Here is a 27,712-nt window from a genome sequence, read left to right as displayed (position 1 = left end):
CTAAATTATTTTAACAGGTTGATATGTCCAAACCATCCCATGGAAATCATTTTTTTTCTCTGATTCCTTATCCACCTTAGGTCTTTTATCTACCTTTCCCTTTTGAGAGGGAATAGTCAATTTTCTGGGCGCTGTGCCTGTGTCATTCATAACTGACTAGATGATGTCTGTCTTCTCCCTCTGTTTTCCTCCAAGCTGAAAGATTTGGGTCTGTTAATTTCTGCTGTCGGAATTCCTCTCCTCTGTACTTTTTCTAATTCTATTTTACTCTTCTGGTGTCATAACAGCCCACAGGTTTTGAGAAGTGGGTGTGCCCTGAGTTTAATGACTTGTCATGATTCTGCTTTGCTTGCAGCAGTTTCTTAATTCTGAATGCTGTATTTCCATGTGAGTTATCATCTCCCTTTTGAACACCAGGCTGATGCTTTCAAATAAGCCTTAAGATAGCTATTGCAGTGATGCTCAAGGAGAGGGTTGTTATTATTATTTTTTATATACTGGCTTCAGTTTATGGATAGCTAAGGTTATCCTTTCAGTTGCTCATTAGCTAAGGATCGCAAGTTTGTTCCAGCATGCTTTGGGTGATGTTTTAGCTCAGGTGACTTAATAGTTCACCATGTCAACAACTTTATCACCTTATTCTCTGTCTTCCTTTAGGTGGTGTATAAACCCACTGGAAAGAATGGAGACATTAGTGACACTTAAGACTCCTTTCATGGAGAAACATCACTGTGTTTTCCCAACTTATTTCATATTCTTCAGGTGATGGTTAAGGGACGGGAACTGTAGTTACAAACTGCAGCAGATCTTCAGGTTTGGCCTTGTATCCAAGTTTGTTGGGTATTTGTTTTGAAGCTAAACATAAACGTGAAACTGATCTTCCCCATCCTGACTTCTGAAGCTTATGTCTTAGGCTAGGAGGAGTGCCTCTTGCAGCATCAGTACATCCTGTGTTTCACTTATGAACTTCAGTGTCCCACTTCAGTGTTGGCAGTTCTCAGGTTACTGGGACACTGAGTTAACATCTTCAAGTACACTTGGCAGAACAAATTTGGAGGAGTGTACTTCTTAGAAAACAGTCTCCGTGGTCTGCAGCAAAAAGATGAGCTTCCACTGATGAGCAACAAGTCTCTGTCAAGCCTCCCATTAGCATAGGGGAAGACCAGGGAAGCTTTTGTGCATTTGTTGCAGCAATCCTAAGTACAGGATGAAACTTTGCTTTCTTGCCTAGTGTGAGAATTTGTTTATGAAACTAAATATTGCACTGTGAAACTCAACACTTTGCTTCTTAATACTGCAGCTCACTGATGCTCAATGGGGTGGATGGGGTGCTCTGTAGATAAGCTGTTTCGGGCGTCTTGAAGACTAAACGCGATGCTTCTTTCACTGGTGCTTGGAAGTTTTACCATGCTCAGGGCAGGGAAAGGAGAAGCAGCCTCTGAGTCATAGCACTGTCCTGTAGCAGATGTGTCCTCCAGAAAATAAATAAAATCGCTGAGTCACTCATTTGTCCCTTCTCTTCCATGCTGCTGGCCAATCCTAATACTCTCATATTTCATACAGGAGGGAGAAAGCAGACAATGCTGTCTTTTATTACTCATACGCCGTAGGACACTATCTTCTTCAGAAAACACGGGTGGCGTCTCTCTGTCTCCACTGCATGGGAAAGATTAACAATAATTAAGGTCAACAATTAAGGTTGTGAAAACCTTCGAATAACTGCAACATCTGCTCTTATGGTAGGAAAAAATAAAATAAAGCTAGAGTTGTAATTGCCAGCACAATACTTGCTCATATCTGTTTTGTAACTGCGGGCTTGTGAAATCCATGCTTTTAACCGCTCCCTTGCCATCCCTGTGCAAGTGACCACCAGCTGTGTAGGTCATGGCTTGACCGAGAGCTGTGCGCTGATGTTCGGTATGAGCAGTGGGAATTGTGCATGGGCATGGTGAATGAAACCTGTGGCAGTGCTGTGGCCTTGCTCTGTAGTTGGCCCCTCACCTCAGGCCCTGCTGCTGGCTGCGTGGACAGCCTGGTGCTTTTTTCGTATCAAATGGGATGAGTTTTCTTAAATTGCTATTGACTCTTGATTGGCTTTTCTCTTGATGTGAAGCAGAGTTGGTTTGTTAGGGGGTAACTTACTGCATCTGACTGACTTTTCATAAGCTCTTGAAATGTGATCGCAAGGGACCACCTGCACATTTTCCAGTTCTTAAGTGGTACAAAGGGGAAACAATTCTGCTTTTCCAGGGTGTTTTTTTTTTTTTTTTTAAATATATATAGTATATATATATATATATATATATATATATATATATATATATATATATATATAAAATATACATATTTTATATGTATTTTAAATATACATATAATGTATATTTTATATATAAAAAACATATATAATATATCTCATAAGATCTGAGAAGTTTAAAGGGCTTCACTTGCTGAGTAGTTGCCTATATCAAAAGATTGAGAACTCTGTCACCAAAGCCTTATGGAAAGCAATCATGCTCTTCCATTCCTCAGACTTGGAGTGAAATTCAGGTGTGTCTTTTTTATTTTTGTTTGCTTAGTGTTTCTACTTCTCCATCTGTTGTCAGTGGTTTTCTACCACCCTAAGCTTCTTGAGCTGTAAGATTTTTTTTCTGGCTGGTACTTCTGCTTGCAATTATAGGAAAAATGATATCCTTGTTATTCTTGCCACTAACCTCACCATTCTGAGTAGTCATACTGCAATTTACCAAAATACTTTATTGGGCAACATGCTGTTACACAGAGAGTTGCAGTTCAGCAGGAATGGAGTATGACAGCATGACTGTAGTTCAGGGGACAGCGCTGGGTTAGCTTACAACTTGAAGCTTTTCTGGCAACCAAAGCATCTCCTGCACCATGGGAAAATGAACCAAACAAACCAACCAACAAAAAACCAAAACTTCTTCCCTATGAGATAGCTTTCTCAAGCCTTGCTTTTGAGAGACATCCAGCTTCAATGCTGCATTTCTGCATCTCTTATGTTCTGAAGTAGGGAAGCATGTTTTGTTGTGTTTTGCTTAATGAAGAGCTTAATAGTTAAATGAGACAGTTCTCATGAAAATGCTGTTGATTATAATTTAGGCTATTGACTTATGCGAGTTCCTGAATTAGAAGAGATGTAGGCAAGATATTGCCGAAAACAAATGTGTGATGGCATCTAAACTATAGCAGAATTTGCCCAAGACCAACAAAGCTGTAAAGAGGACAGAATAGCAGGCAGTGGTAGCAATTTTTATGGTACTGCAGCTCAAATGAAGGGAATGATATTGCAAGGAAGGAATCTCTGTGTTATCTGTAAGTATCAGAGCTTTAGGTAAAAGAAACGTTTGTCTTCTAATGAGAAAGCAGAGTGAAAACCTCTGGCAAGTATTTGTCTAAAGCAGGCAGTTATGTGAGGCCATCTCTTCAAGCAGCTCTGGGTTTTAATAAAGCTTTTTCACTTTTCCTGTAGTAGAGATATGATCAGTTCCAGACATAGGTTTACTTCAGTGAGCAACATGGGCCTCTTCTTCCAGTACCAAATGGACAATTGGGAATGGAAGGATGTGGGTGGGACCTGGGCGTGGGTTCCAAGTTCGGGGTAGAAGCGTCCTTAGGGTTAAAATACATTGGTATGTAGAATGAGAAATTACAGAAGGTATTTTCACCACATTTGGAGCTTACGCCCTCTGAGAACAAATGTTCCCCTTCAGCAGCTTTATAGTTTGAAGGTTAACTAGGGATGTTTCTAGTTTAACGCATATCCAGTTAACCTTTGATGCTGGTGACTTTCACTGTTTCATGCCTCTGTTAAATAGTCTTATAAAGCCTGAAACAACACATTTCCTATATGGCACCCTGAAAGAGCAGGGAACTAGCTCTTAATGTAGGTGGCTTGGCAAAATATTCTAGTCAAGTCAAGTATTTGGCCTGCTACCCAGCCTTCGATATGTAATGTTCGGGTGCTGCCAAAATACCATTCTAATTAAGTTGACATAGTCTGCAAAGCCTGGGTGGTATTATTTCAGGTTTCTTTCCTGTGCTTTCCAATGCTGCATTTTGAAAAGCTTGATGGAAATTGTGACACTTAGAACAGAACCTCTCCAGCGTCTTTGTTAAGTTGGGATTTCAGTTGCCTCATGACCTTGAGGATCAAAGAAGAATATTCCTTCCTCTTTCTGCAGGTGCAGGTTAATAGCAATAAATAAGTGTACACGAATGGATGTGGAACATGTGATCCATTGGCCAGACTTCAGTTTGCCTTTGCACATTAACACATTAACCCTTCTATAAAATATTAACCTATTCTGTAAGTTTATTTTCTGTTTTGTGTATTCTTAGTTGAAAAAAGCTATGCCCTGTTTGTCCAAGGGAGATATTTTTGCTAGTATACGAGCGTACTCACTTTAAAAATATCAGATTGAAACATTTTCAAGGGCTGAAAAGATCGAGGGAGCAATAAATAGTTTTGCATTTCTTATCTTTGTGTTATTTATTTATTTTAAGGAGAAATTCCCAGTCTGTGTCCAAGAATAGAGCACCAGCAACCATTACATTAGTTGTGCTGTTACTCTTCTCAGCAGGCTGTCAGGTTGTAAATCACCTATGTATTTGGAGCATTTGAGCTGTATACTACCAGCAAACGCGCCTGAGATTACAAAATGTTCTCTTTGATATAAGAGATTGCTCTGAATTGTTGGTAAGGCACTGCTAAGATACACATGAGGTAACTATGACATCAGTATCTTAAAACCGAGAGTACTTTTTGCAGCTGTGTTCTGGCACAGCTAGTGTTTCATTGCACTCATTCACTTCAATGAAGCCTCCTGGTTACGTCCTCCAAGCTGGCTGGTGCAATTTGTGTGTTCCAGTCACTCAGAAATGCATCTGTTGCTTTTGTTTGGGTGGGTTATCTTTCGCATTTCTTGCACTTCTTTACTATATCTGTCTTGAATAAGGCTGAATCTTCTGTTCATTTTGAGAGCAGTGCAACATTTGCTAGAGTTGTCTCCTTGCGCTCTTTACATGTAGGAGCTGAGCTAGTGGTCATCAGCTTGTTTGGGGTTGATGCAGTCTAGGGCTCAGTTGTGTTGTTGAGCTACTTGTAGCTTCAATGTGTTATCACTTACCAGCTCTACCATTGTAATTCCTATCCTGCTGTGACTGAGAGGTAGAATATGTTTCCTTGTTCGCTGCTAATAGTTAGTATTATTACTTATTCCTTTGCTGCATTTCAGCTGGCTTATTGCTGTTTGTACAGCTGACTTCTTTAGAATAAACCGTATTTGGGAATATGTCACCCTAAAATTCTTCAGAGAACAAATTAATGTGCTGTTGAGATTGGGGAATGCATCTGTGCTTACAGTATGAAATTTTGGCTGTGGCTGAATAGAAGGACTTTGTTTTGAGTATTCCAACCTGGTGAAAAAGGAGTATAGTGAGAATAACCTCTGTTTAAGTATACCTCTTGTGATACTCAGAGATACCATCAGAGTGAGAAGCACTCTGTTTGAATTGAAATGTCTAAACTTGCCCTACAGCTTCAGCCATTTATATGGTGTTAGACTATGTAAATAAACTAGTGCTTATTCACTAATGTAAATTATAGATAACTGTAAAAGCCTCAGTCAACTGATTTGCTCTAAAAACATGAGCCTCGCTGTCTAAATAAAAGCTTCTGATAATCCTAGTTAATAACTCTCCAAAAAAAGGAAAAGAAAAAGAGCTTGTACATAGAGGACAGTGAGTGACACATGTACACTTCAGCTTACTGTTGTGTTAACTGTTAATAGTAAGTGCTGTAAATCATCAACATGTAAAACCTCTCTAATGGCCTTGCTCTGCATTCAGACTTAGTTAAATCCAGTAGAAATATTTTGACGCACGTGAAAATTTCAGAAGGCAGGAAAGATGGGAGGAGGAATTGTGGGTGGCGTTGACAGATACTTGCCTACGCCTCTGTGTGCAGGTTGGTTAAGGTGTTGTAGCCAGTCCTGTGTTACAAAGACTGCTGAGTTCCGTGAGAAGCTTTGCTAAGCCCTCCGTGTCAACCTCACTGAGAGGGAAGCTTTCATGTGAAAAGCATCCAGGCAAAGAAATGTAAGCTGTGAATAACTGTGATTATGCTAGAATAGATCTTGGGTGAAAGCTGATCGTGTTGTCATGAGGGATTGTTTTGTTCTTAGTTTTTCTTTTTATATTGAATTGGTTAGAAGGGGAGGTAGAACGCTGGAAGATTTTCCTCCAAAATCAAGGAAGATTGCAGAGAACTGAGGAAACAGAGGGAATTCAGGGTACAGACGCTTTAGATTACTGCTTTGTGAATTTGAGCGTCCCTCTTGCTCTTTGTTTCAACTACTCTCTCTCCTAGCATTTGTTGTCAGGGGGCTCCAAAGATTGCAGGAGTGGGGAGCATCCTATCCTTTTGTCACCTTAGTAAGGTGACAGAAATACTTGGGTACATTTTCTTGACGTGATGCTTAGTGATACACTGTTGATTTAAGCTGTGTTTTCTCCCAGAATCTGTAACGATATGATTTCCTTCAATAAAAGCAAAATGCATGGTGTGCAAGCTGATGCACTCGTTCTATTTCTACAGCAGTTATGTAGAAAATTGTCTTTTCTGTAGTTTAATCTGGGTTGGGGGTCAAGAGCCACTGCCTTTCAAATCCCACCCTGATGTCAGAGAGAAGGGCCATTCACACCACTGGAAGGTTGAGAGAACAGAAGGTTTACTGTGCTGGATCCAAAATCCAGTGCTTTGGTGAGCATTCAAGAAAAGCAGAAATTAAGTGCACTCGAGAAGATGCAACTTTATATTTTGTTTGAAGGCTTACCCAAATGTTTATCTTCCGTGAGATGCTTGGAAAGCAGTAATTCTCACAGACATGCAACAGGAAAGGTTTGCCAGCTCCTAATGGCAGTAAACAAAGAAAATGAAAGTTATATTTTGCTGCCACTGGAGAGGAGTGTTCCTGTTCCCTTCTCTTCCTTCGCATCCTCTGCTGCCATTCACTTTGTGCCAGCCAAGCTGCTTGTCAAATCTAAGTTTAATAAAGTTAACAGAAGAATAACCCAGCAAAAACAATGCACTAATTAAGAGAACAGAAAACTTTTTAAAAATCATTTTTATTTTTTTTATTTTTTTTTATTTTGCAAACTGAACTCATTAAGGACCATACGTGCTGCAGAAAGAGGGGATGAAGGGGAATGCCAGAAAGTTGCTGGGAGGAAGTGGAGGAAGAAAGCAGAGCAAGGGCTGATGAAGAGTGGGATGCCTGTCCTGTTCTTGGCAGTAATAAGCTATTAAATCATCCCAACTGTTGTGTAACTTCACTCTGAGTCTTCAGGTTGGATAATAAAAGCCTAAAATAACAGAAGGAAATAATTATTTAGGCTGCTTCCCAAATTTACAAAACTTTGGTTTGTGTAGTGTGTAGTATGAGAAATGTGAACGGACTGTTTAAAAAAAAAAAAATAAAAAAAATCCAGTGGGACAACATAGAGAGGACTGAATCAGTAGTGTGTAAGGGTAAATTTCTTGGTTTTGTGGAAGAAAAGGTAGCAAGAAAGCATATGTGCAAAATTAGTTACCTTTCTCTGTATGTTCAGCTGATGACACTGGGCTGCCTTGTTATACATCTCTTGCCCCAGCCATGCATCTATGGACCTGCCCTACTTCTTCATATGGCTAATGGGTCTGCATACTGTATACTGCAGCAGTGTTCTTTACTTCAGTTTCTGTCTAATTAACATTTCATTTAGTCTGGGAGGCAGTCTGTTTAGTTGTCAAAGTTCCTGCTTCAAAGCTATAGGTTTAACTATTAAAGGGTAGAACAGGATTTCGAGTGATCAAGGGAGATGGTAGAACTGCAGTTTTATAAATATTTCATGGCTTCTAGCAAAGTTTGGTTTTTAAGCTAGAGTACTTTCTTTAGGGATGGCGAGAAAAATCTTTGCTTGGGTACTTTGGGTAAGGTGCAAAGTAACTATTTTTCTCCCAGTACTTTTTAATGTAAGCAAAGCTGTCCTGATGGGACAAACACAAACTTTGAGTCTTGAGGAGCCTTTTCAGAATTTTAGGCAGCTTCAGGAAACCCAAAAATGCTGAACTGCCTATATTATATTTAATTTTATTTAATTTTATTTGGCAAGACTTAAAGTGGGATGGCATCGGTTCCTCTGTGCTTCTTCTGAAGTATGTATCTGTTTTGGCTTTCAAAAGCCTGAATTGCTGTTGCCAAGATTCTTCACTTTCTGGCAAAATTACAATGGCAAATGGCTTCCTTTACAAGGTGTAATATTTAGACTAACAGCTTTGCAATTAAGAATGGCAAAGAGAATTATATTCCCTTTTTTTATAAGACCAGATTTTTTAGTATGGAATCGTGGGTGTATTTGGACTTGACTGAAGCGCTTTTGATTGATGATTTATATTTTGAACAGTGCTTTTCATTTTAGTGTGCAACACTCACTTGATATTTTAGCTAGAACAATGCGTTGTTTTTGAAGACATATTCAAAGTATTACTCTAGGTAGGCAGCTGTGCTGTATCATAGACTTGCAAATGCGTTTTGGGTGCTTACGTATAACAAAATGTGTGCGCACATGCCACCTTGTGCAAGGGAAATGGGAAGCTATTAGGAAACTTAGCAAGTATTCTTAAATGTTATTTAATACTAATCTCAGTAGGCTGTCAGATGTCAAGGATAATGTCATTGAATCCTTTGTCATTGCAGAGCAATGGCGTTCTGGAGTATTTGATGAGGTAATTTTGGAGTATTAGGCAAAAGAGATTTTTTGAAATAGAAGTTGCCCAAGTACTGGTTTTCTGCATGGGAAAATGAGAGACTGAGTGCAGGGAGGGACCGTGAGAGTTGGGAAGGAGGCAGGCAGGTGTTTGGAGGGATGGGGAAATAAATTTTGAGAGATCTGTTCAGATGCTGTAGGGTTGCCCATGGAAACATAGAAAGTGTGGGGACATACCTTTAATCTACATTTGCTGTGCAGGAAAAATGATGACACAATGTCTGAGAGAGTGAAAGATGCATAACAGAGGGAAAGATTCTTAACCTTGTTATTAAACCTGAGGTGTTGGAGAAAGGCCTTCAGGTAGGTCAAAATGTAAGGCAGTAGTGAAGCTTTTTTTCCTCCCCTTCTTCTACAGTAGTTCAGATGAAGAAAGCAGAATGTGACAAGGAAAAGAAACCAAACACTACATTACCCAGGATTTGAAAGAGAATAGCATCCAGTAGATTTGTTAAGCTACCCTTTCATAAAAGAAACTAACTCCTGATTTTCAAGAGCTCTGGAGCTTGTCTTGCAACTCTGCCAGGTTGAAATCTCTCTTTTTTTTTTCCTTACCCTCCTCCTGTTCCTAACAACCACTTGCAGATTAGTTGTTTGTGGTTTCTTGTTTTTTGTTTTTTTGTGTTTTTTTAATTATTTTTTCTCTCGAATTTAAAGACTTTGACAGATGGCACATGTAGAACCTGGAAACCTTCCTGGGTTTGCAGTGACCGTACTGTTGCCATCTCCCTGTTGCGTGGCTGTAGGTGTGTGGGCTCTGTGCTTCCAGAGATGCTATTCCCTTTGCTGAGAATATGTAAGGAGCAAGTGATAGATCAGAAAGCATAGCCTGGTGACAAGCATGATTTCTAGTTAATAAGTAACTTAATCTGCTGGTTTGCCAAGTAACTTCAATGCAAGTAGAAGCAACTCATAGCATTAAATCTCCAGGATACATACCTGTGTGAATATCAATCTTTGTTTACATTATGCAATTTAGCTTAATGCTTTTGAGAGACTGAGATGTTGTGCCTCACAATAGACTATTCTTTAGACTGGTGCATATCATGTTGAAAGTGAATCTTCTCTTACCCTTTGAAATTGGGTTTATCCTGATTGCACATTGTTCAGGGCTACTGTCCATGGAAGACCTTCTTGGCTATTGATGTGCCGTCTCGACACATGAAGTCACTTGGTTTTCAGTGTGCGCAAATTGTCTGGGTTTGTGCCATGACTCTTGTTCTACGTCCATGAATGTACTGAGTTTTGGGACAGTAATTGACTGCAAAGCAGGTTTTCTACTTAAAAGCCTTTGGAATTTCCCTCCCCCATCTACTGCATCTAAAGGGCAGAAAACTGGCACTTGAATATCTTTTTTCCTTTTTGTGCTGTTTAATGTGCATGGGAGAACATGTGAATCTGTGTATGGGCTAAAAATCATGTTTAAAGACAATAGGAAAGAATAGTTGGCTATTTTTTAATCTTTTTTTTTTTTTAATCAACTGAACATGTGAATTGATAGAGTTCTTTTCCTATAAAATATCACATATTAATCTCGTGCTACAGCAAGGCCTCAGATCTCAAAGGTGAGCAAAGGCTTTTTGTATTAGTAGGGCAAGACTACTTTGATAAACTGCTTTTAGACAGACAAAAGAGATGCAATCTTAAATCAATGTTAATGTATCACTGACAAGGAATGATATCATCTAAAGATTATTGCTTTTCTCTGTTTCTGTGGTGTTAACAAGTGAGTACTGAAGAATGTAGCAGTGAAGCAAATAGGTCTTGATAAATTATGCAGTCTTGACTTGAGCTATTGTTTGAGGTAATTGATGATCTTCCACTGCTGTAATGGAGCTGTAGCATAAACTGCTGCACACCCTAGAGCAGACAAATTGGTCTAGTATTGTTTAGGAACGTATTTAATCTCTCTTGCTGTAAGTGAATCAGCGGCTTTTGCTGAAACATCAAGATAAAGGCCATCATCAGCCCCAAAAAATCTACAGCTGGATTTACAACAGTCCTGACTTCCCATTCTCTAAATACTGAAGTAATCAATAAATGTAAAATTATTGCAGTGCAAGGCAGAATTCTTCTCCTACATCCCTTTAGGTAAAGTTTATTCAGTCTGTGTGGGTTCAGAGGCTAGTAATACAATTCTCTGTTCTTATTGTACTGTACCAACTACAGAACAGTTAATCTAGTGGCTTGCCTAATTTCACTTTAGAGGTACTTAGAAGACAGTATTCCCAACATTAAAAGGTTTTTTTAGTTGGTGTTTTTTTTTTTGTTTTTTTTTTTTTTGGTTTGTTTTTGTGCTCAGCCAAGATTTAAAGAGTTTCTGTTAATCTCTGTTAAAGTTTTCCAGAACCTACTAGAAGAAAAAGGGAAATTTCGCCCTGAAAATGAAATCTTCAGTTCCCTTTTAAGATGTGTGCAGTGGGAGCTAGGGGTCTGTACACCACTGTGTTTAGAGGCCTGTATGATGAAAGGTCCTAGCAACAAGTTGGCCTCATCTCTACAGAATTACATGGTTTGAGGTAGTCTGTTCCCTTCCTTCCCCGCTCTCCTCACCCCCCCCCCCCCCCCCCCAAAAAAAAACAACAGACAATCAAACAAACAAACACGAAGAGCAACAAATGAATACAGTAAGATTTTAGTCTTAAACTTAAGTAAATGGTATGGACAAAGTATCTTGAATAAACAACTTGATTTATGCATATTGAATTACTTGCTGTTGCCAGAAAATGCTTTCTGCCAAGGCAATAGGCTGTAGAAATTGACCCCAGAAAGTTAGTGCCTCAGGAAAACCTCAGAAGCACAGTAGCTTCTTCCTGGAAAGAAGCTCCCTGAAGTGCATCTGCCTTTCTGAAGGGCAGGGAGGCTGCCATATCTCAGCCAAATCTATCCTGGAGCTAGATAGAATAGAGCTGTTTCAATGAGGGCATGGTTTTCTTGGGCCAAAGGCTGCGCCTCCTCTTGGAGCAGATTTCCCAAGGTCTTTTACCTTTGTTCATGACTTCGCTGTCACATAAATCTTCCCAAGAGCTTTGGTTTGGTAATAGTTCATGCCTATTGGAGAGCTGTAAACTTAGTCTGTTGTTCTGAGGACATAGTTGATAATTGTAATAGTGAACTAGACAAGACAGTGCTAGTGGTTGAAGCAAAAGTTCTGTATCTGCTTTTCAGTCTCTTCTCTTGCTTCCACCCATTTTATCTTCAGAAGTGAAGTAGCTTGGCTGACATCGCAGGGATATCTTACCCTGAATAAAACTGATTGGGAGAGATGTTGGGAGCAGCAAATACTATTTAACATATATGCTTTTGTTTAGCTATACACTTCTATACACGCAGTGGCCTTATTTATTTTAGTGCTGTTGGTTTTTTTTTAATTAGTTTTTATTTCTTTAGTCATATGTACCTTTAAATATGTAGAAATCAAATTGTTTCTGAGAGTAGAGGTGCTGCTTAAAAGAAATACTGCTTAGCTTATCAAGTTGCTGTTAATAATCACTTGGAGAAGGAAATGCAAGACTTAAATGCAAATTTATATGGAAAACTTGACTGATGTACAACATGAGAATGAAGCTGCAGGGAAAAGACATGCTGGAGAGGGTAAAGGGGAAAGGTTGCATAGCTAGATGTTGAAGGCTAATGCACAGGGGTTTGTTGTGTTAAATACCAGATTTGAACCTTTTTTTCCCCCACAAATGAGAATGTAGCATCGGCTGGTAAGTTCCAGGCTTATGGGGGCTTGGGTCTGTGTGAGATGAGTGGCTTTCTCTGTTGCCTAGATCATGGAAATAGAGGACCCATTTAGCCTGGAAATAGTGTCATATGTCCTTTTCCTATTTGAATATGTTTTCTAGTCTACAGATAGCCAACTTGCAGATTTGCTACTTAAAGTTGATGCAAATCCTTGTCACCTCATCTTGCTCTTCTCGGTCTTCCCCCTCCAACTGTTTTCAGTAATAAGTTGATGTGATGGCTTCAGTATGGTTTCTGACAGTTTGTTTGTACTCTGCAGGTCCTGTGAAGCACTAGATGTAATTTGAAGAAAATTTGAAGGAACAAATGGCTTTAGCTGGCTGCCCAGACTCCTTTTTACATCTTCCTTATCGGATAGTAAGTTATGAAATTGCATGTTCGTGTCAGCTTGTAGCATCATATTGCTATGTGCCAGTGATTGATTGTGCATTCAGACGTTTCATCAAACTGCTAATAGCTGTCTGGCGGTTTTCTGGGTTTTGCTAAGATTTAGTAGCAGAGCCTCTGTTACTATTCTGTATTTAAGTCCTGTTGGAAAAAACTGGGTCACTAACACATAATAAGTTGGGTCACTGGTTAAGACCTGATACTTGTCTTCAAAATAGTTGGCTCATATTTGAAAGAAGGCACTTGGACTTCATTTTCCGATGTCCTCTGCTCCTCCCCGCACCTCCCCAAAAAAAACAAAAGAAAAATGATAAACTGCAGTACTGATGAAATGTCTTGCACCAAAAAGGATTCATTTGCTGAATGCTGTATTTGTAGAAACAAAGGTAGAAGTTTTTATACTTGGTCATGTCTTATGTTTGTGCTGTATCTAAACAGCCAATATGGCATGTTACAAAGAGCATTAAATTAAAAATGAACAAACAAACAAACAAAAAAACCACCTCAATTCAAAGGTCCTAGGCAAAAATGCACGCAAGTTCTCATGGCTTTTTTTGTGTGTGTTTTCTCCAGGCAGTTGTGGTTGGTATAATGCATGCTTTGTAATTTTTATGGAACTGCAAATCTGTTATTTCAGGCATGACCTGTTTTTTGCCCTTTTTTCTCTAGTTATCATACAGTGCTTACTACCCTAAGGATTCAGTTATGAATTTGGGCCCTGCAGATACATAAATGATTAAACAGAGTATACTACAATATAGAAACTTTTTCTCTTTGTCCCAAGTGAAGCATTACTAATAGTGATTACTAGTCATGCTGCATATCTGAGGGGAAAAAAAAAATCCTCAACAGGGTACTCATCTGTTTCATAATATGCCAACTAACAACTTTTTCCCAACAGGAAACTTCAAATTTATTAACTAATTACTATTAGTTGCTAATTATACTAATGTTGGTATATGCTGAGTTGTCAGCTGAATGTACCTGAAAACTTTTCCTGGTAGCATGAGAAATATAACAATTCCTTTATAACTGCTAGAATGCAGTTCAAGAAATCAGGTATTCTGCAAATCTGTTGTTATACATATAGGTATAGTTTAAAACGGCTACATGAATAGATGGACTTCATAAACTTGATGCTCTTTGAAATTACACTGCCCATTCATCTAGAGCATCACCTGTGTGATTGTAGGCTGAGGAAAAGAAGAACTTTGTGAGAGGAATGTGACATTTGTAGGCAGTGTAAGCAGTTTTTTGAGCTGCGTATTTCTTACTGGATGTTAAACTTTCTCATGAAAACATTAAGTTTAGTATCCCTGTTCAACAGCCTTGAGGTACATCAAAGGGCTGTTGGTTCATGACAAGTAAGAATGTGAATTTCCCTTGCTTTTCGAAGCCTTGTGGATAATCGGCTTTAGTCTAGGGCAGTTTAGAGGCTGGAAGTCTCAGAGTGACATGGGCTACTTAATATGGTGGGAAAGTGACTCTCTATTAATTAGTATTTTTGGTCATAGCTTATTTTGTGTTAGCTATCTCAAGTGCTTGTAACAGGTTTAAAGATGAACTTTGGAGACCCATTCAATACTATCACGCCTTCTGTCAGAAGTTAAGTTCACATGAAAAAAGTGGACATCTGTTTTTCCACCCCTACTAGACCTGACTTAAAAGCTGTCATCAACTTATCTTTCAAATTTGGCTGCACTGCCAGTTTTGTGTTGGTAAAGGGCTGAAAGAAGGTTAAAGTAAATATGCTCTAGATTAGAGTGTGAGGAGTATTCTATTTTTTTGGAGTACATTTTCTGACCTAATAAGAATGGAGGCCTATACGAAACACTTCTCCAGAGCCCCTGAGGTTGGGATCTTATAGCTGCAACTTCAATATTTAGAATAAATTGACACATTTGAGTTTGGGTTTACATTTAAAACAGATGGCAAAAGACCTGAGAGCAGCCTGGCTAGGTGAATGTGCACTACAGAATGCCCTTTAGGATGGCCTATTGCTGAGCTACCTCTACCCTCTTTTTCTTATTTTTGGGGCGAGAGAGAGGATATGTGTCTCTTGACCTCTGTATTGGGCTCTTCATTTGTGATGTTTCTTGCTTTTTGAAGCCTTGATTTCTTTAAGAGCTTATTTTATATATATATAAATATATATATTTAGTTTTCTCAGGAGTTAGCACATAAACCAGTTTTACTGTGTGTATTCTCCTAGAAACAATCTCTAGCTTTGTGGAAAAAATCAATACTACCTTTTAGTGGCTTTCAGGAGCCCTTTCCAAATTCTCCAACTCTTCAATAAAAATCCGGCAGTGAGAATTGGCAGTGTTTGTCTTCTGTTCCTGGAAATTCAGAACATAGTCCCAGAATTTCTCAGAAAAAAATGGGATGATTTACTGTGTTTCCGTTCTTTTGCAATCTGTAGTCACAACAGTATTTATGTGCAGTGACTTGAACTCTTGGGGAAGATTTAGTTCTTTAACCCTTTGATGCGCTAATTGTACAAGTCTTAGTGACATAAATGGCAAAATGATGTTTTTCTTAGCTTCTAAAGATAAAATTCTAGGCATGTGGGAATTAGGTGTTCTATTCATCTTCTATTTTCTCCCTTCTGTTTATTTTCTCATAACCATGATGCTGTATTGACTTTCTGAATAATTAAGCTCCATAGACTTTGGTTTTTGAGAACTGAATTCTTACTAGAAAAGAAACTTGTTCACATTGTACTCTGTCTGGCTTTGCATAAAATGCACTACAAGTGCTTGCTCACAAAATAGAAAAGAATGGAAATTGTTTTTTACTCACATTTGCAGCCTGATGGATTTCATGGTTGGTCCAGTTGATCATAGTATTGCACATTATGCTTGAGAAGCTTTGTGCCCTTCAGGATCAAGGAAATAAGCACTTAGTAGAAGTAATCTGAGTCTAACTAGTGTAATAAAACTTCCTTCTCAATGCTGTTAGAATTGGAGTTGTGAAGAAAATTGATTGCTGTTAATACAACAGAAGTAGTTACACTTTGCCTTGAGCTGGATGTACAATGAAGTATGAGTTTTCTGATTTTAGTATGGCAGTTTTGATTCCTGTTTTCTGTAAAATCATACACTGAATTGAAAGGCATCTTTGGAGATTGTATGATCAAAGTCTGCAGCATCTTGAAGCAGCCTTGCAAAACAGATAGAACCTCATCTTTGTGAATTGTAGGGCTTGGGGGTTATTTACTTTGATTAGGTGATTAAAGAGGGTATCTGTTTTAGCAGAAAGAAAGATTATCATCATAGAATGGGTTGGGTTGGAAAGGACCTCAAAGATTATCAAGTTCCAAGCCCCCTGCCACAGACAGGTTTGCCAGCCACTAGATCACATACTAAATCAGATTGCCCTGGCGTCAAACATCTCCAGTCATGGAGCATCCATAACCTCTCTGGGCAACCTGTTCCAGCACCTCCCCACTCTCTTAGTAAAAATCTCTCCCTGACACCTAATCGGGATCTCCCGATTATATCAGTTATATCAGGTAGATTATATCAGTTGCCTTTCCTTTGTCTGTTGATGTTGTCACTCCATCATGGAAGGCCACTGTATTGGTCAGGCATGACTTGTCCTTGGTGAAGCCATGCTGACTGTCCTGGGTTACTGCTCATCCCTCATGTGTTTTAGTATGTCTTCCAGGGGGATTCGTTCCATGATCTTCCCAGGCACAGAGGTGAAGCTTGCTAAATTGTAGTTCACTGGGTCCTCCTTCCTCCCTTTTGTGTTAATGCAAGTGATGTTTCCCTATTTCCAGTCTCCAGGGACTTTGTTGGACTGCTGTAACTTTTCAAATATGATGGAGAGCATCTCAGCAGCTACATCAGCCAGCTCCCTTAGGACCTTAGTGGGATGCGTGTCATCTGGCCTCTTGGACTTGTAAACATTCAGTCTCTTGAGCTGGTCTCAGACTTGCTCTCTCCCTTACACTGTGTGTGTGGGAAGGGGGGGAGAGAAGAAGGGGAAGAGAGAGGGTGCTGATGGTTTGCTCCGCCAGTTCCCATCTAGAGGTTCAGCAATGTGAGAAACCTGGCTGACAGTGAAGACTGAGGCAAAGAACTCAGTATCTCAGGCTTCTCTATATCTGTTGTATCCAGTTGTCCTTTCCCATTTAGCAGAGGAGACATGCTCTCTTTGGCCTGTCTCTTCTGACCTATGTAGGTGTAGCATTCCTTCTTGTTGTTTTTAACATCCCTCACCAAGTTCAGTTCCATCTGTGCCTTGACCTTCCTAATCCCATCTCTGCAAGTCCAGTCCCTGTATTCTTCCCAGGTTACGTGATGTGCATCTGTACCACCAAATTACTTTGGTAGATACCAGAAACCTAATTAGTGTGTGACGTAGTCTCATCTCTGTTACTTTAGGATAAAGTAGCCTGATATTTACTATCAGTATAGGTGTATGCACTATTCTTATGTGAATAAAATGTCTTCATCCCTTTGTTAGAAAGCATGAAAAATCATTTGCAGAGCTTGTGTCCACGTGTCCTGAAAACCTATGTGGGCAGAGTTGTCAAGAGAAATGTTTTGCCCCTATGTCTGCCTGACACTGGAAAAACCTTCATTTATTTAGTCAAGTCAAGTGCCTAGAGAGGGAGTATGCAGATATTCTTTCCTACAATTTTTAAGATTCAGAATAGTGGTTTAACTTACCCTCTTTGGGCTTAAAAGTACTAGAGTTTGATCCAGAATTTTTCCTGTGTGTGTCAACAGGGCAATATAGCTCAACCAGAGTGCACAAACAGGCTTTCAAAGTACTTGGTTGTGGCTGAGTGAAAAAACACCAGTGGCATTATTGAATTGCATCCTTCTACATAGAGTATGAAGAAATGTTCATAGAGTAGCTGAAATGTTGCTACTGCCAATGTGAGAAGTCATCAGATTTCTGAAATATGGTGTCAGTCAACAGTTATTTTGCTGATGATGCTCTTGTTTTAACAGTTTACATGGTGTATGTGGTGTATAGGGTTGACGGACTGCAGCAGACGTAAAGTACAAAGCGGTGAGAACATTAGTGAATGTTTTAACAGGATGTGTTGCCTGCAATATGAAGTTATGAAAACTGTCTCGCCAAGTGCAGATTGCAAATGTCTTTAACAGATAGAGCTGAAACTACTGAGTAGATTTTGTTGAAGAGCAACTGGAGCTGGATTTTTAGCCTTGGTCTACATTTTTGTCGAAAAGATCTGTTAAAAGAATTGTCCCAGAAGCATTTTTTTTTTCCACTGACGTGGAAATTCAAGTGTGATATGCATGTGATCAGAATACACGAGGCAAAAGAAAGTCACAGAAATGTGTATTCTCCTTTGAAGCTTTTATAAAACTAGGTGGTTTTTCTTAAATGCCCATCAGTTATTTCTTTTTTTCAGTCTCTTTCATCAGTTTCAGTTGGAGAAAAACTTGTACTTAACTGTTAGCACTTCTGCTTTTGTGTTCTAGTTTACACAGAAGTTGCTCAGCAAAACAAGACTTTCTTTAAAAAAAAAGTTAAATGTTAACAAGAAAGTTCAGCATGTTAGATCCAGGGTTGATTATATATTATTTTCAATTCACCAAGAAAAAAAAGACCCAAAGCATTCTAATGGCCAAGCATCCCCCCTATTTACTACTTACATTACAACTTAAAGCAGTAAGGAAACAATCTAAATACTGGAAATCATGTGAGGAAATAAAGAAGCTTAATTTTTTCATGTTTCTATTGATGGTTTTATACTTATGCTTGGATAATGGTAGTTAGATTCTATCTTTTAAATCCTTTTACATCATTTTATGTGAATAGCCTCTTAGATTTATCTCTATATTAAGCTCTAGTATTTAAATCTCCAGAGTTTGGTGCTTTTCTCAAGAGTCTCTTCATCAGGCTCCTGGTATAGTAAGTCAGATTTAAAGTGCATTCACAACTGTTGAAAGATGTGTCCTTTATGCCATTCTTTTCCATTCCAATGTATATAATTCACATGCTTGTTTATTTTTAGTAAGTCTCATAGCTACAGTCAAAAATTGATTACATAACTTATAGGGAAAACTTAAAACTTGCAAGACTACTTGGCAAGAAAGCTTCCAGGCATGTGAATGACGAGAAAATCACCAGAACTTGTCAGTATGGATTTACAAAGGGAAAGTCATACTTAACTAACTTAATACAAGTGTATGATAAAGTGAATGGGCTGGTGTTTGAGGGGAGAGCAGTTAATATAATTTACCTAGACTCAGTAAAGCTTTCAACACTCTCTCCTGGAAGTTACTCATATAGAATTTGTTGATGCATGAGTCAGATGAGTATGCAGTGAGGCAGACTGAAAAATATCTGAATGGCTTGTCACAGAAGGCAGTGGTCAGTGGCATGAAGTCTTGCTGGAGAAGAGTAATGAGTGGAGTACCCCAGGGGTCACCACTAAGCCTGGTCCAGTTCAGTGTCTCTGCTAGTGATCTGGACTGCAGGGCAAGGTATACCTTAAACAGGTTTGATGACACAAAGCCATGAGGTGTGGCTCATTCACCAGAGGGCTGTGCTGCCATTCAGAGGGACCTGGGTGGGCTGAAGAGATGGGCTGACAGAACCTCAGGAGATTCAGCAAGGGGAAGAGCAAAGTCCTGCACCTGGAGAGGAACAATACTCTTTTTAAAGAGGAAATATTGAATCTATCTATTTAAGATAGCTATGGTATAAGCATATGCAAGTTAATAACAACTCAAAATGTGAGAGAGAAGTTGATGTAAGATGGTTTCATACTTCAAAAATCTGTGTACATAAAGCATAATTAAAATATTTAAAATTGGCTTTACTGTAGTCAACTGGAATTACTTGAGTGATATTTGGGGAGAGTTGTTTTTAATGAACTTCTCTTCTGCAGATGTTCTGTACTCCACTTATGAGGAAACAATAACTGCTGGAGACGACTTTATTTTTTTAAGAGGAATATCAGATTCCTGTGCATTTGGAGCTGTCACTTTTCAAAGAAAATGCTGTGGCTCAGATAATTCTGAGTGTTACTGTCCATGCCAGTTGGCTCTGACAAGCCATTTTTTGTCCTGGGTAAAGAGCAGATATAATGTTGTGTTATACACAAGTATTTCTAAGAAATATATCTAGATGCAGACCTTGCTAAAAGTTAGACCCAACAGATTTTTCTTGCCTTACACAGTCTAAAGGGAAACCGATCAAAGGAAGGATATTATTTCGTAAGCACTTATGCAATGGTGTTTTCCAGCCTAAAACAAAACTAACTAAACAACAAAACCAAGCAAACAGAAACCCTTAATTCTGCGTGAAGTGTAACAAATTTGAGGGCAGAAATTTTCTATTTCTAGAATGAAACTGGGTTAAATTTCCAAATGTTATCATTAATACAGTGTTTTATGGCAGAGCTTATTTTGAATTTGTGCTTGCAGACCACCTCATAGTTAACTCTTAGTTCCCACAAAACTGCCATTTTAACAGGTTCTTTTCGTTTCTAGCATTACAAGTATGTTCCTTACATGGAGAACACAAAATTGAACTAGGACTTCTTTTCTTGTTCTGGAGGAATTGGCTTTGCATTTCCAAGATGGAATTTTACCAAATTGCTCGGCTTTCAGGGAAACCTTCACGTAGAAAGTAGCAAGTTATTGGTATTAATGGCCTTTCATGCTAGATAGTATTGATATTTTAATCTGAAGCCTTATGATACAGTGTTTCTTTCTTGTCTTGAGTGAACAGCAAGCAATCAAATGTAGATCACAAATGTTAGCAAAGCTCTCAAGCATTACTGCTATTTTCAGATAGCTTTGGCTTGTGTACTATTGGTAAGACCAGTGTGCATGTTTGAAATTCTAGCCTCTACAATGAAAAGACAAGCCCTCACAAACAGCCAGTTGTTTTGGAGTGTACTTGTCCTTTGCAAACTGAATGTTAAACAATGGCTTAAGACTCTACTACACACTGGCTGTAGCTCTTGATGTCTTACACGGTGGTTCCATTTTTTGACATAATTTTGGCAAGTAGGGGGAACCTGGCAGTCCTTCATGCTAGAGGCCTAAGCTTTAATAAAGCGCTTTAGTTATTAGCACAAGTAAATAGTTGTCCATTTGTGCTTCATTAATGCATATTAGTCATACAGTAAATACTGTCATTCTGGCAAGTTCCCCAGAATGCCAAATACTTCTGCCCAGTTCAGGAGGGGGTTTCTAACAAAGTAGTATTGGCACCTTTCTTGGAGAAGTTCTTGAAGCTATTAGTGTAAAAGTGTGACAGGCCGTTATTTCGGCTCACAGGGGTTTCTTTAAAACTGATACTTCAGTGGAGGCAAAGAAGTGTTTGTGTTTAATCTTCAACTCTTGCGGCGGATCCTTCTCAAGTTCATGGTTACCTTTTCTACAGTCTTCAGCTGTAGCTTTGGGTATATTGCTTTGAAAAGTACAAATGAAACTCTTACTTCTCTAATAAAGTAATGAAATATTCTGCAAGACTGACCAATCTTGTGACATTTTAGCTATATATTTGAAGAACCTAGTGAGTGCAATGACACGAGGAACTCAAAACGTAGCACAATGCGTGGTTTGCCTCTGCAGTCATCAGATTTCTCCTCTGATCACAGTGGTTTTAATTTTATTTATTTATTTAAGGTGAGAGACCATCTTCACAGTGATATTGGGTCACTTGCTTAGCACCTTCCAATGCATTCTGTCTGGTCACATGGACTTGGTCCAGTTAGCTTGTGCCATCTGTAGCTTTCTTTTGGTGTGAAGGTTCACTCCCTCAGATGCAGACACTGTGCTTGCAGATCTGTGAGACATGAGGGTAAACCTCGGTAGGAAAATGCGAGACAAAGATACCATGGATCTCTTGTGTCCTCAGCTGCTGTGTCCCATCCATAACTGAGAACTAAGCAGACTAACTCTAGCTGTCTTTTTTTTCTTACTTACCTATAGAAGCATTCCTTGTTGCTGCCATCCTTTGGTAGCTTCAGCTTTTCTGCTTGGATAATTCTTGATATTCCTTATGCTTTGATCTTTGCATTTCAGCTTAGGCAGGAGTTCCCTGTCCACTGACTGGCTTTCTGCCATTCCCCTGTAACTTTCTGCATGCTGTTCTTGTGCTTTGAGAAGGCTGTTCTTGGAGATCAGCTTGTACTCTTGGGACTTGTGGACTTTCAGGGCAGTCTCCCATGGGAACCTGGCAAGCAGGTCCTTGAGCAAGCCAAAAACCTGCTTTCTTGCAGTCCAGGACTGAAATTCTGCTAGTAATCTTACTGCCTTCATCTGAGAATGGTATTGGGCCGCCATCAACTTCTTTGTCCAAGTGGTTGTTCTCTGCCTATGAGTCAGCTTTGTTAGCTTGTTGGTACAGCAGTGTGCTTCTCTGGTTGCCCTATTGATTACTTGTGTAGTGAAGTTTTTTTCAGCCCAAACCAGAAATCTTTCCAGTGTACAGTGGTAGTTGCATGTGGAACTGCACTGTTTGCTTGTAAGTGGGTCAAAAATGTGATTTATCTGACCTGTCTCCAGTCATCCCCTGTATCTGGCTGCAGAAATGAACATATTTTGGCCTGGGCAAGGCAGGTACTTTCAATTTTCAACTTCTCCAAGATGTTGCAGGCCCCTTGAAAGCAACCATTGAGATAGGAAACAAGGATGTGAGAGAAGCAAAAGAGAACTTAAGGACCCATGGCCTAGGTGCCTCCTTGCCCACTGATATCCTTTGTGGCTACCCAGCCAAGCATTTCATAGAGTGGCTTTAATTGAAAGGGATCACCTAGTTTCACCTACCCCTCCCATGGGCAGGGCTGCCACCCACTAGACCAGGCTACCCAGAGCCCCATCCAACCTGGTCTTGAGTGCCTCCAGAGTTGGGGCACCTGCAACTTCTCTGTGCCTGTGCCACTCTGCCTTCTGAGTAAAGAATTTCCTCCTAAGATCTAATCTGAATCTCCCTTCTTATAGGTTAAAGCCATTCTTCCTTGTCCCTGTTTTGGTACTCAGTCTCCTATCACAGCATGCTGCTACCTTCTTTGGTACTTACCTTCTTTTCCAAAGTTTAGATTGAAGCAGGTTCTCTGCCACACTGCCTTTTCTGAGGATGTACTGCCAGCCATATCTCCCCTGACTTAGCCCTGGGGCAGCATGGGGAATCTATTCCTTGCTAAGTGGTTTGTGAGCTTTCACACTGAAGATTCTGAGATTTAAAGTAAAGAAATAATAAGAAGTTAGAACTCCTTATGACCTTGGGGTTTTTCAATCTGAGTACTATCTTCAATGTGTGAGATGGTGATTTCATATGTTTTGTAGCTGGAGGCACTTGTGGAGCTTGTTCTCCAAGATGAATGTGAGTTATGTGTTTGAAGTGCCCATTTCTCTACTTCCGACCATGTGGTATAGGCTAGTGTGTTGTAAGTTCACTGAGAGGAGTATCTTCCTGCATGCACGCTGATGAAATGTCTTCACAAAGTATTTCTTTTTTTCTGGCATGAGCAAATGGTTACCCAAGAGTGCTAAGCATCTTCTGAAAAAGACATCCTTTGTGTTCTTGTTTTTCCGGAGTTCTTTATGTCCTCAAAATTGTGATAAACTGCTGGTAGTTGAATGTGAATTGGCTGGATAGTTTAGTCACAAACCATAACTGCTGTGCTGGATGAGAGTATATTGGAAAAATAGTTTTCTGACAGCATGTCTTTTAGAGTATGGCTTGCCCTGTGGATTAAAATAAACTCAAACCCACAAGACCAGAAACTTTTCATCAAACTATCCCACTAGCAAATTCTGAAACAGGAACGTTGACACAATAATACACATTTCTAGGATGCAAGATTACATGCATGGAGTCAGTATTGTGGTGGTGTGCTAATGAGCTCCCAAGAAATTTGTCACAATTAACTTCAATTTTTTTAGCTAGTTGTTCTCAGGACAGCTGTATCCAGAGGTGCCTTCTTTCACAGTTTGCTTCTGAAGCCAAGTTCAAAGTCTTTCTTTTCTTCCTAATCCTACAATTTTTGTAGTTTTTTGGGGTTTTAAGTCTCCGATTTGTCTTTAATCTCAGCAAGGATATTTTCCACTACCTTTATTCTGTAGATCTGCATTTTTTGATTGGAAAAAATTGCTGAAAACCAGAGGGAGCAGTATCATAAATATTGATGGTGCTGCTTAAGTTACCAGCCTGAACCCCACAGCTGATCACTAGCTTAGCTGAAGCCAGGTAACTGCTTGTATGGAAGCACCTACCTGGTGACCTGCAAAGTCATTTCCTCCAATATCTTCAGCGATGCTTTCAGGGAAGAAGGGACCCTACCTTCCATGGAAGGAACGTTATAAAGCCATTTGACCGAAACATTCTTACAGTTAGCAGTTGTAGCACTGCTGAAACAAGTGCAGTCAAATAGTGCTAGTGTTTTACTAGGGGGTTTCATAAGCTTTTCCATTGACCAGCTTTGCGTTGTCTGTTGAAATGCATCCCCAGTTGGAGACTGTGTACCTGTGCCTGTCTTGTTTGGGTTGGTTATCTGGTTTTGTAGTTTTTGGCACACTGTTTCTTCATCCAGTGTCAGACTGGCAATTATGAACACTCTTTGATCTATCAAGGCCTTTAACATAGCTTAATTCTCAGAGGATTTATACAGAATTAAAGCAGCTGTTGTTAACAGTGGTGGTGGGTAGGTTCAAAAGTGCCATGAGTAACTTGGCTGGAGGTGCCCCACTGTTCTCTTGACACATTTATGGTGCAAACAGTAAGTTTTAAAATGAAATGAAAACAAAGCCTTACTAATTTGAGAAGGTGATGGACAGTCTTGCTGTTAGCAAGCAGGTTTAGGTGCTTTTTTTTCTTCCCCAAGTACCAATTTGTGCACAAACTAAAGATTTACGCACTGCATTGGATTTTCTTGGGACAGCTTGCACCTTCTTATGTAATTAGTTACTATTTAAATGCAAATGGCTAAGCTTTTGAGAATTTTCTTTGGAGAATGTTCAGTCACTGAAGGTTTTCTGATAAAGTCATCTTGTTGGTACAAGATAACTGGTAGAGCACACTTCCCTTAAGAAAGGGGAAACATGGCAGTCACTACTGAGAACTTGTGTGTAGCAGCATAGTTTGTATTGGAAATATTGTTCGACTGTTGGTAACGTTTGAGAGCGGTGACTTCAAGTCTAATAAATATTGTTACTTGAGATTTCTTTTAATGAAAATTGCTTTGGTCACTGGCGTGAAATGTGCAGTGATGGCACTTTCTTAAAACTCTGGAAGTAAAGGAGATTCAGACATAAAGAAATGCAGAAATACATGCACATTCTTGATTAGTTATAAAGTTGGTTTATTTCCAAAGGCTTACAATATAAATACAATACTTGTGTTGTGGTTTGTTTGTTTGTTTGTTTTATAGCTACCCATACGTTGTAGACTACTCCTTACTACCCATATGCTGTAGACTATTATTTCCTACAACTACCCATACGCTGTAGACTGTTTCTCTGCAAGCAATGCAAAGTGTGGAACCCTGGTGTTTGCTTAGCGCTATGGTCTGTCTCTCCACAAGATATGATGCTGGATTGCTAATGGTGAAAGACATGATTGTTGTGAGATGTCTGTGGGTTTTCTATCCTACATCTGAGATTGTTTAGTACTTTTGGGACTTGCTGTTCTGGAGATGCTTAAAGAGCCAGTTCTGTATCTAACTGAGGACAAGCAATCTGAACTGCAGCTGTCCTTTCGTAGAGTAGGCAGTTAGTTGAGGGGTCAGACTCACTATGTAGCAAGGAGACGTATGGCCAGTACAATGGGGATCATATGCTTGACTGGATAGGACAGCTACTGCTAGACCTAGTTAAATTACTTATCTAGTGCTAAGAATCACCCTTCAGGGAAGGGGGAGGGGATATCAATTACAAACATTTATTAAATAGGCTAGAAAATAGAAAAGACCATATAACTCATCATTGAAGCAAGTAAGAATATCAGAGCAATCTTGTATCTAAATTTGTTTAACATGGTATTTGAAATTCATCGTGTTTCAAATTTGAAGTTCCTAAGAGTGATTTCATTAGCACTTTGAGGGTTACTTTGTTAGTTAGTGTCTGGTGAGCTTTGGAGGTCTCTGTGAGCATGCTGGCACATACCTGTGGGAGGTTTATTGCTTTACCAACTCTGCCAATGTCTATAAGGAATTGCCTTCACCTGCCCTAAAGGGCTTGAATCATCTGCACACCTGAGCCAATAAGAAGACAAAAAGGGACAGTACTTCTGCTTTTAAGCAAATTCTTTTGTTTTGTGTTTTATGCTGCTGTCATCCCATTGTTAGTATTTCATCACTCTTGAGCTTTCAGAGAATATAACCTATGAGGGACAATGCTTCAATATGATTTAGGTTATCTGGCTGAAGCTGCTGCTTCCCAGAGTGTACAGGCTTGAAAGCCTTATCTTTAAAGAGCATGTGCTTATGTAGAAATGTTAATACCTACAACCTAGGTAGAATCTTCCTTTCTCTCTCTTCCCTCCCCCGCTCTCCTGGCCTGAGACACCCGAGTGCATCGCCCTGTTGCCAAATCTCAGAGGCCACCGGGTCGGGTCATCTCTCCAAGCACTGGGCTTTCCAAGGTTAATGCAGGGCGGCGTCAGCCTCAGCCTGGGACAGACTGTCCAAGACGGTTCGTAGAACATCTCCCGTTCACTTTGTGCAAGGCTGCCTTCCAGACCTGGCTCCCAAAGCCAGTGTTCTTAGAAGCAGCATTGCTATAATCAGAGCTCTAGTGGAGGCGATGCCAAAGAGAACAGACAAGCTACCTTATATTTCACAGATCTGATGAGCGTGGGGAGACCAGCAGGTTAGAAATGATTGTCCTATGCATTCTGTCTATATGTTAGAAAGTAGCATCACTGTCATGGGTGACAGAATTTAGTCTATTAAATACCAGTTCTTCAGTAGTAAAGTGATGCTGAACTTACTAGAAAACCTCTTTAAAACAATAGAGGAATATGATGTCTTACTGTAGTTGATTTTATGTTTTGAGTAACAAAATTCAATTGGTCTGCATAATTTCTGTTGGTAGAATACAGTTCTTTCACAGAAAATATTTCTTCCAGAGACTGTTGGTGGAGTCCATATTGACCAAAACCAAAGAGCTTAGAACGTGCAGTAAAAAAGTATTTTGGTAGCTTTGTCAGTAGCAGAACCTTGCCTTGGAAGTCAGGAAAATGTATGGATTAGTACAGGCTAAAGATTCATTCTCAGGTTCTGTGGACACCAATCGAAGAAACACGTTTTCCATATGAGCATGTAATTATCCACCGTAAGGATCTCAGACCAATTGCCATTTTGTAATACTAAACTTAGTGGTAAAAGTGGAAAGGAGCTGAATGTATGTATCAAAAAAGAAGCAGACATAAGGAAGTAAATGCTTCATTTTTGTGAGTGTTTTCTAGCATAAGACAGCTCTGAGAAGTGTTTGCATTCATTGAGAATCTTGCGCTTGTTTCTTTTCTATATTTCAAGACTTTATTTTAGCTGTAAACTATATAAACTGTCTCTAAACAGCCAGAGTGGTTTTAGACTCATTAAAAATAGAACAAAGCTTTTAGCATTTCTAAGCCTGTCAGTTGGATTTGCTTCTTGCTAGCTGATTAAAAGGCAACAATCACGATGCGCTGGATTTCTTCTACCATAATAAATGACACTATGGTCCACAGAGTGCACACGGTGGAATATACTACCCATTTTCTCTGTGAGGAGAATCTGGGAGTCAGCTGAATTCTTGCAGAAGTGGTT

General features: G+C 39.5%; 1 protein-coding gene across 15 annotated transcripts in view; it reads left to right on the top strand.

Annotated features, from left to right (window-relative positions):
• The window catches only part of GRB10 (growth factor receptor bound protein 10), a 134,526-nt gene that overhangs the window by 20,035 nt on the left and 86,779 nt on the right, over positions 1 to 27,712 (top strand). For 13 of the 15 annotated variants that reach the window (XR_014942862.1, XR_014942861.1, XM_085537991.1 and 10 more), the window contains one exon: positions 12,830 to 12,927. The exons of the other annotated variants lie outside the window; for them this stretch is intronic. Coding sequence is in view for 10 of the 13 variants with exons in the window: in XM_085537991.1 (XP_085394117.1) it covers positions 12,877 to 12,927 (51 nt within the window). In the remaining 3 variants the exon portion in view is untranslated. The remainder of the gene's footprint in view (positions 1 to 12,829; positions 12,928 to 27,712) is intronic. 15 annotated transcript variants of the gene reach the window in all.

The sequence above is a fragment of the Coturnix japonica genome, chromosome 2 (assembly GCF_054131305.1).
Source record: "Coturnix japonica strain WE chromosome 2, WE-NBRP24, whole genome shotgun sequence".
Classification (NCBI taxonomy): Eukaryota; Metazoa; Chordata; class Aves; order Galliformes; family Phasianidae; genus Coturnix; species Coturnix japonica.
Note: the sequence above shows the minus strand (reverse complement) of the source record. Positions and strands in the feature narration are given on the sequence as shown.